Source organism: Aplysia californica, unplaced genomic scaffold (assembly GCF_000002075.1).
Source record: "Aplysia californica isolate F4 #8 unplaced genomic scaffold, AplCal3.0 scaffold00046, whole genome shotgun sequence".
NCBI lineage: Eukaryota > Metazoa > Mollusca > Gastropoda > Aplysiida > Aplysiidae > Aplysia > Aplysia californica.
This window is the reverse complement of record NW_004797316.1, coordinates 1,138,968-1,147,347: the sequence shown is the minus strand read 5'-3', so window position 1 is coordinate 1,147,347 and position 8,380 is coordinate 1,138,968. Positions and strand designations below refer to the sequence as shown.

The 8,380-nt window shown below is 37.8% G+C and overlaps 1 protein-coding gene across 1 annotated transcript in view; it reads right to left on the bottom strand.

Annotated features, from left to right (window-relative positions):
- Positions 1 to 320: 320 nt before the first annotated feature.
- Positions 321 to 8,380, bottom strand: part of LOC101847020 (phospholipase A and acyltransferase 2) — a gene marked incomplete at its 3' end in the record, with an annotated part of 12,497 nt that continues 4,437 nt past the window's right edge. Inside the window, 3 exon segments of the mRNA XM_013079273.2 lie at positions 321 to 450; positions 5,438 to 5,576; positions 7,664 to 7,849. Coding sequence (XP_012934727.1) covers positions 321 to 450; positions 5,438 to 5,576; positions 7,664 to 7,811 — 417 coding nt within the window.

The following is an 8,380-nucleotide window of genomic DNA, read 5'->3' as shown; positions in this document are numbered from 1 at the left end:
ACAGGAGCAATATCATAAATATAAGCAATATCAGCAAACAGATACAATACTATACATACATATACAAGCAATATCAGCAAATAGAAACAATACTATAAATATATACATGTACAAGTAAAATCAACAAATATGAACAAAAACATTAATATATTTAGGCTAGACAATATTAGAAAACAGTGTCTGATATCTAATTCTTAGAAAAATAAGAAACAATGAGTTACAGAGCAGCACATACATTTTCAAAATTGATTTGATTCGATTGATTAATCGTGTGGGAATAAATTTATGAAGTACGATAAGTTTTGTTGTCTAAAGCATACCTGCTGACTTTCTGTTTCGCCGTATCGACACCAATTGGCAAAATGCTCGCAGTTGTCCTTCAAAAGATTGTATCCTGCGTCCCCAAGCATTGACTTGGCTCTTTTGACAATCTCATCCGGAGGAAGAGGCCTACAATTTAAATAGAAAAAAAAATGGATGAAAAAGGAACGGTACTGCTTCCGAGCATTCGAAACATCATAAAAAAGTCGTAGTCGTAGCCTATCTAACAGCAACAGTTTGCAAGATTGTTTTTCTAGGAGTGAGGAATCCTACGTCAAAAACCACTCAATGTTTGGGTTGCTTTAGACTTAAGTGATTTTAGTGTGGCTCTGACGTCGCGATGAGCACTGCATGTATACTTTGTGTGAGTGTGTGCGTGTGCGTGTGCGTGTGTGTGTGTGTTTGTGTGTGTGCGTGTTGTGTGTGTGTGTGTGTGTGTGTGTGTGTGTTGTGTGTGTGTGTGTGCGTGTATGTGTGTGTGTGTATGTGTGTGTGTGTGTGTGTGTGTGTGTGTGTGTGTGTGTGTGTGTGTGGCGTGCATGTGTGAAAGTGTGTGTGTGTGTGTGTGTGTGTGTGTGTGTGTGGCGCATACATATAAATATTATATATATATATATATATATATATATATATATATATATATATATATATATATATATATATATATATATATATATACACACACAAGTATTACATGTATACATACAATCATACAGAGTATATACCGCTTTCTCTTTCTGTCACGCCTTACTTAACAAACAAAAAGGAAATAGCTTCTTTGACTTTGAACATTTTGATGACTTCACATTCGTTCCCAGACGTTTGTCCTTAGTTACTCTAGTGTCGTTAACAGAAGCGCTACAAAATAATTAATATGACAAGAGTAGGCTTTAATACAACACCAAGGCATTCGACAAAGTAAGGCACGACACGATTATTGACATGCTAGAAATCTTCAAATTGATGGGAAGGGCTTGAGGATTATCAAGAATATGTACTGGAATCAAACCTCTGCGATAAAAATAGAAAACGACATCAGCGAATTCATACAGATTAAAAGAGGAGTCAGATAGGAATGTGTGCTTTCACCAGGCTCTTTTTTCCCTGTATAGTGAAAATATCATGAGAAACATAGACGAAATGCCATTTATCTCGGTAGGGGGACATGACGTAAACAATCTTGAGTTATGCAGACGGCATTGTCCCGGAAAGAAGATGATGAAGAACACTTACATGATCTATTAAATACCATCGTACAAGAGAGTGACAACATGTGACTAAGCCTAAACATCAACAAAACTGAAACAATGGTGATAAGCAGAAAAACTCCAACTCCAACCAGCAATATCAAAATCAATAGTGCCACTCTCAAGCAAGTACACCATTTTAAATATTTGGGGACCATTATATCATCAGATGGAAGATGTCACACAGAAATCAAAAGCTGCATCAGCAAAGCAAAAGCAACCTTCCACAAAAAGAAACAGATACTTACAAACATCAATGTCTCTGGGAAAAAAAAAAAGAGTACTGAAAAGTTACATCGAGCCAATCCTATTATACGCGTGCGAAGCATGGACAATCAATAGGCAGCTGGAAAGAACAATTGGGGCGACCGGGTTGTGGTTCAAAAGACGCATGCTGCGTATCCCATGAACAGCTAGAAAAACAAATGAAGAAGTCTTGGTAGAGACAAATTATAGACGACACTTATGACGAATATCTAGCATCTGCGTTTGTTGCCATTTTTTGTCCAAAAGTTGCCACAAAAATGGCAAAAGTTGCCGAAAAAGTTTCCATTAAGTTTCAAGCTTTCAACTCTGTGTGACAATGTACATGTATATATAGCAATATGTCGATAGAGATAACTTAATCAAAAACGCCACCATTTCTTGTACTCTGTTTTAAGCACCCAGAATATCATTTGTAGCCACACAGAGTGTTTAGTTTTAGTAGAGGTTTTACGGCACTCGCAACTGCAAAAGGTCATATGAGCGCCACAGGATTAGATGTGTTACAAGAGAGTAACAAACAAAAAAAGAAGAACGGGAGATAAGGACGATAGATGCTTCATAGGAAAGAAGAAGCAAACCACACCAGAGCACCCGCCAACCACCCACACACAGAGTGTAGAAACGTGAAAAATTAAGGTTTCACAACAGAATGAAATCAAAATTAGAACAGCAAATAAACAACCACAACAATTATCACATAAGGGCGTGTGTCAACCCATCCATATACTGGCCGTTTTAACCCTTTACGCGTGTAATTCAAGAAAAAGTACAGGATCTAACATGTAGATCATGGAATCACACACAAGGGTTTTCGGGGAGACACGCTGTAACATAACTATAACACATTTTTAAAAGGTAGGAAGAACATTACGCTATCAAAACAAACACCAAAAAAACCCGGAAAAACAACACATCAGAACAATAACGAGAAAAAAAATTAACACTCCAACAAAATAAAACACAACAAAGAGGAAAACATGAAAGAGAAACAGCAATATAAAGAGTAAAATCTATGTAATGTAGCCTGCTTATGTTCTTCACATGAAAATTATACATCAACGTAGTGTTAACAAGTGATAAAGAGACGAAGTGAAGCAAAAGTGAAAATAAACTTTCTTTCTAAAAGTAAAAGAAAAGCGGTTTGGTTAATTTTGTTCCCACAAATATTATTCCCAGTTTTTGTTTTTATTATTTTAAAATTATTTTTTCTTCCCGGTGGTGGTTTTTTGTTGGATAAATGCAAAAATCGCGGGCGTAATTCGCGGACCCAAAAATGCCAAAAATCGCGACAGCGATGCGCGGGTCGCGCCAGCGAGAAACGCAGATGTTAGGAATATATACGAACGAAAGCGACAGGCAAAGTTCATTGGGTACACTATGCGGAAAAAAGTGTTGGAGAAACAACAGGAAAGTTTGATGGAGAGGCAGACAGAGGGAAACGATACTGGACCAGTTGACAACATGACTGGGAACAGCAAGAACTACAGACACATTCGCTGCAACGCAAGACAGAGTGAAGTGGAGGTCCATGATCGTCCACGCCAGTCGGCAAGGCACCGGATGATAACGAGGCTGCAATAAAGGAACGGTCTACACAGTGAAAAGTAACGGGTGAAAAGTAAATCAAATATCGAGAATGACTAAGATAGAACAGTGAGTAAGTAACTAAAATGGGAGTTACCGGTGTAATAAGCCAAAATCACTCTATGCAAGAAACACTACCAGTCATTTTGGCAACGCTGAAAGCACTATCAGTAGTGTTTATAGCACAGACCTTCACGCCAAAAACACTATTTCCGGCTACGCCAAAGAAAGACACTATCCTTGAGCCAAAATCACTCTATGCCAGAAACACTATCATAGTCATATTGGCAACGCTGAAAGCACTAGTAGTAGCGTTTATAGCACAGACCTTCACGCTAAATAAACTACTGTCCCGCAAAAAACACTACCATCAGATGTACGTAAATTACATTCACTACCATCACGCAAAATCCACTATCGTTTGTGTTTATAGCATAGGCCTTCACGTCAAAATCACTATTACTGGCTAGATCTATATCAATTAGTTCACTCTCTTTCAAGAAAAAATTACTATTCAAGTAGATCTATGCTAAAAAAACCAAACCCAAACTAGATCTATCCCGATCAATGATCACGCTAATTAAAGTACTCTCCCTCAAAAAACCCTAGATCTAGATCTAGATCAACCACCAGATGTAGAGTATATTATTTCTTAGCCTCTGGCAATATGTATTTATACAATCACACAAACCCCACTATTTTCGGCTTCTGACGCCGAATTCACTACTATAGAGACTTCAAAAACCACTCATATTATTAAGGATCGTATTGTGAGTAATTTGCAATCATCTATTTTGTGGATGAATCTTGCAGTTGCCATGGTAACGGTGGCCATAAAGGAAAATGAACCATTTTTGGCCTGTTTTTTTTTTATCTCAAAAAGTCAAGACATCACAAGCTTTTTCAGTTACATGTATCTTATAGATTTATATTTTTGGAGGAAAAAAAATATAAAAAAATTAGTCATTGAAAAATTGTAAAAGCCTTAGATCTAGATCTAGATCTAATCTAGATCTATTTTTTTAAACGTACAAACATCAATAACATTAGGAAGAAATAAGATATATTAAAAAAGCATGTGATATCTTGCTTAGCTTTATTTGGACCACATCTCTGCCAGGTTTCATTTAAATTTAAATCCATTCTTAAACTTCTGACTTTAGCAAAAAATGTACAGAAAAATATGATTTCGAGGAAAATGCAATTTTAATTCAAAATGTGTTCTCGGAAGTAATAAATAGCTACCTTTCAAAAGCATTTTAGAAGAAATATATTCTATTTGAGGCATAATACTTGGGAAAATGACACAATAGTGGCTAAACTAAAGGATAAAACAAAAATTTGAAGCTACACCCTCATTTCAGGTGCCATCTCTTAGTTATAATAGCCCAAGGTAGATCTACTGGTCTTAAAAATACTGGGATAGTGTTTTGAGTATAATGTCTAAACCACGAAAACAACCGTAGTAGTGTTTATAGACAGCGAAAGATCTTGTCAGTTTGTTAGTGTTTGAGCGCTTAATCAGCTGCTTGCACTGTATGCTTCCCGGGAAGCTGAAAATGTTTCGGAGTGTTCTATGGTCTACTGGGGTAATAATATAGTGTAAAGGCGCGAGCCTGCTGTTGATTGGGGATATGCGCTATACAAATGTTATTTATTATTATTATATTTTTTATTGACGAAGAATGATGATAGTGTTTTTGGCGTGAGTAGTCAATCTGGCGCGTAAGCGGCAGTGTTTTTAGCATAGAGATAGTGTTCTTAGCGTACGCTAAAGTCACTAGGGTAGTGTTCACAGCATGTGCAAAAATCACTACGGTAGTGGTTATGGCATGAAAGCTTACGCCAAAACCACTACGGTAGTCTTTATTGCACGGTAGTGTTCTGAGCGTGTTACACCGACTCTGGTTACGCACTACACTAGATCTATTGCGTTTACATGTATCATTAAAGATTAACAAATCTGCAAATACGAAAAGCTTCCAACTATTGAGCTTCGTATCCTAAATAAGACCCACCTGCTTTTATTGTCCCTGGAATTATTTTTGTAAGCGCAGTCGCCTCCAACAGCATCCCAAAAATCGTCTTCGCGCACCACGCCCTTGGGACCACCTCTTTCAGCATTTCGTCTAGTAAGGTGTATTATTTTCCCGCTACCTGTAACGAGCGAGTTGATTATATTTATCATGATTCAGGTGATAGGCCACAGATGCGAGCTTGCTTCTGGTCGTTGTGGATGCCAATTTTGTTAGCATCATGAAAATAGTCAACGTTTCTTGTTCCGTAGTCTTGATTTCTCAATCCTTTCTCTTTATAAAAAAACTGACGAGGTAGTGGCAAAGGAAAAAAACACACTATGGATTGTTTACTTTCGTTTGTCCACCGTTAAAAGGGGGCGAAAAACAAATCATTCTGATTAATCTTCTCAGGTCTTTGCATGCGGATCTAAAAGTTGGATGACCAACAAAATCAAAAACCCATTGATGAAGGCCACTGCAATATAACTGACATTTTTTTCCCTTTCAGATAACCTTGAAACAGGTTTAAGAAATACAGGGTTATCCCCCCCCCCAAAAAAAAACCCAACACCAAAACAAAACAAATTGTACAACTGTTTTTGTTAATATTTTCCCCCACACTGAAGTTTTGTGCTTCAAAGTTGTACACAGCATTTGTTAGTCAAAAGGAATTTGTCTGATATTCATTTTAGATAAATCCACATAATAGTCTTGCTCTACACAGTGCGTAAAAAAACCCCAAGCCATTTTCAGCTACGTCCCCATTTTTGTAGCATGACGCACAGGTTCGCATTAGGCCTACCACTAAAATTCTCAACGATTGCGTCATAGTGCAAACTACAGTAGTCTAACAGGCCAAAAGAAGTTTGAAGATAGTTTTCCTCAAGTTTCCTTTGCCTGCTGAGATCATGGTTAAGAATAGTAAAGAGCAGAGAGCTTTTTGTATTGAACATTTCCCCACCACCATCTCATTTCGTAAGTTTCGCACAAGGTACGGAAAAAAATGTTAAGGCCTTCTTTGATGCCAACGATGGAAATGGTCCATCAGTTAGGACCTGTAGAGAATCGGGACTAAACATCATCAGACAAAACGACCACTTCAGATAAACTCACTCACTGTTCACACCCCTTTAAACGTCACCAGGGTGCAAAATTCAGTAAATGAGCCCCATGAGACATTTGTCCGAAGACGATGTCTGCAGCAATGACTTTCCTACATCTCAACGGTCTGCATTCTCAAGGCAGATCTTAATCTACGACTGTACCATTTTCATGTTCGCGAAGCTATCAGAGGACTGCAACGTGGTCATGATTCCTCGATCGTCTTGAAAAGCACGAACATTTCCTCGATGACATTTTGTTCCTTGGCGAAACCCATATTATTCACCTTTCAGATTATATTAGTGCTGTCTGTTTGGGTAACCTCACCCCCCTCCCTTACGTTGTCTCCAGAAACAGTTCCATATGGTAAGGTGTACCGCGTGTGTGGCTTTGAGTACTCATGGTTGAGTGGACCCTTGTGTTTGGTTCCACTGAACATTACGAACGACGCGTTAAAATGTGTCAAGTCCAAAGGAGGACATAATAGGCAATTGGTTCTCGGAATTCGACAATTTTAAACATATTTTTTAAACTCTGTAGGAGAAAAAAAAATACTGTTTAAAGGTTACAGGGACGGAAAGATTAGATATAAAAAAAGAAAGGAAAAAACAAACCAATCATTTCAGGACTTTCCTTACAAGATCTTTTAAATTGGTGCATTGTGCATATATGTGGTTTTCATAAACGCCATTTCCATTTTCAAAAATAATTTTCTTCTTTGTGAATTATATGTCAAACAAATTCCTTTTGAAGGAATTATATCTGTTCCAAATGACAACATTCTAGAAGACATTTTGTGAGAGATATTTCGAAAAAAAGTTGCACACTTTTTTCTGATCACCCTGTACATTTTCAAAAAGGTGATATATACAGCATACACCTAAAAGTTTACATTATATTACATGTATTTATCTGTTATGGAGATTCTCAGGATAGACTGCTTAAAATCCTCTTGCGATCCGGATGATTATTATAATTATTCGTCGGGCGAATGCGGTCTGTTGACCTTGAGATTGACACCTGTGATGTAGGCTATGTAGGTCATCAGACAATGAGTAATCATTTTACTGCACGTTTGACTGGTGCTGTGGCTATCACGAAAGGTGAAAACTGAAAAAGACTTACCGATATACACACCCCAGTGAGAATAAAGGGATCTCTTGAACTGCACTCTGTCTCCTTTTCGCAAACTCTCCAGTACCCGTTTGTTGTGAGCCCTGGACGCAGCCGAGGACATAGATTTAAATGAGGAGGAAGACGAGGACCAGGACATTATTCCATTTCACATATTCTGGTTTCGTCTGAGAAAGACTGAAATAAGAAAAAACAAAACTAAAAATGCGTTTACTGGAATGTTCACTGAGATGAGTCGTGGGTGACAGGAAGCAGTACAGTTCTGACTGTTTTGTCAGCGTACGGCTGCATGTCCATTAAACCAGGAACGATCTAATTTTTTTGTCGGGAGGAGGTAATTCAGTCTATTCGTGTACGGGATGCGTGTCCACCAACGTTTGAGTAGCTCTGACGACACTTGGGCGCTTCTCGTTATCGGTCTATAAATGCCCAGGAGGTATACGAACGCAAGCATGTATAAGAAATGAACAAATCTTTGTAACTGATAATACGCATTTAATTAAACCAGGTGGTTTACAAAGGGATTTTTTTCCTCATTTTTAGGCCCTGATTATATAACATTAGTTTTTTCATCCGAATTTAAAATAAGAATATTTAGCAACTCTGGATTTCATGGATTGCTAAGGGGCAGTTCAAATATAATCTTACACCTTTTTGGGACTTTTTGACCCCCCCCCTACCCTTCTTACACTTTTCTTACATTTGTCC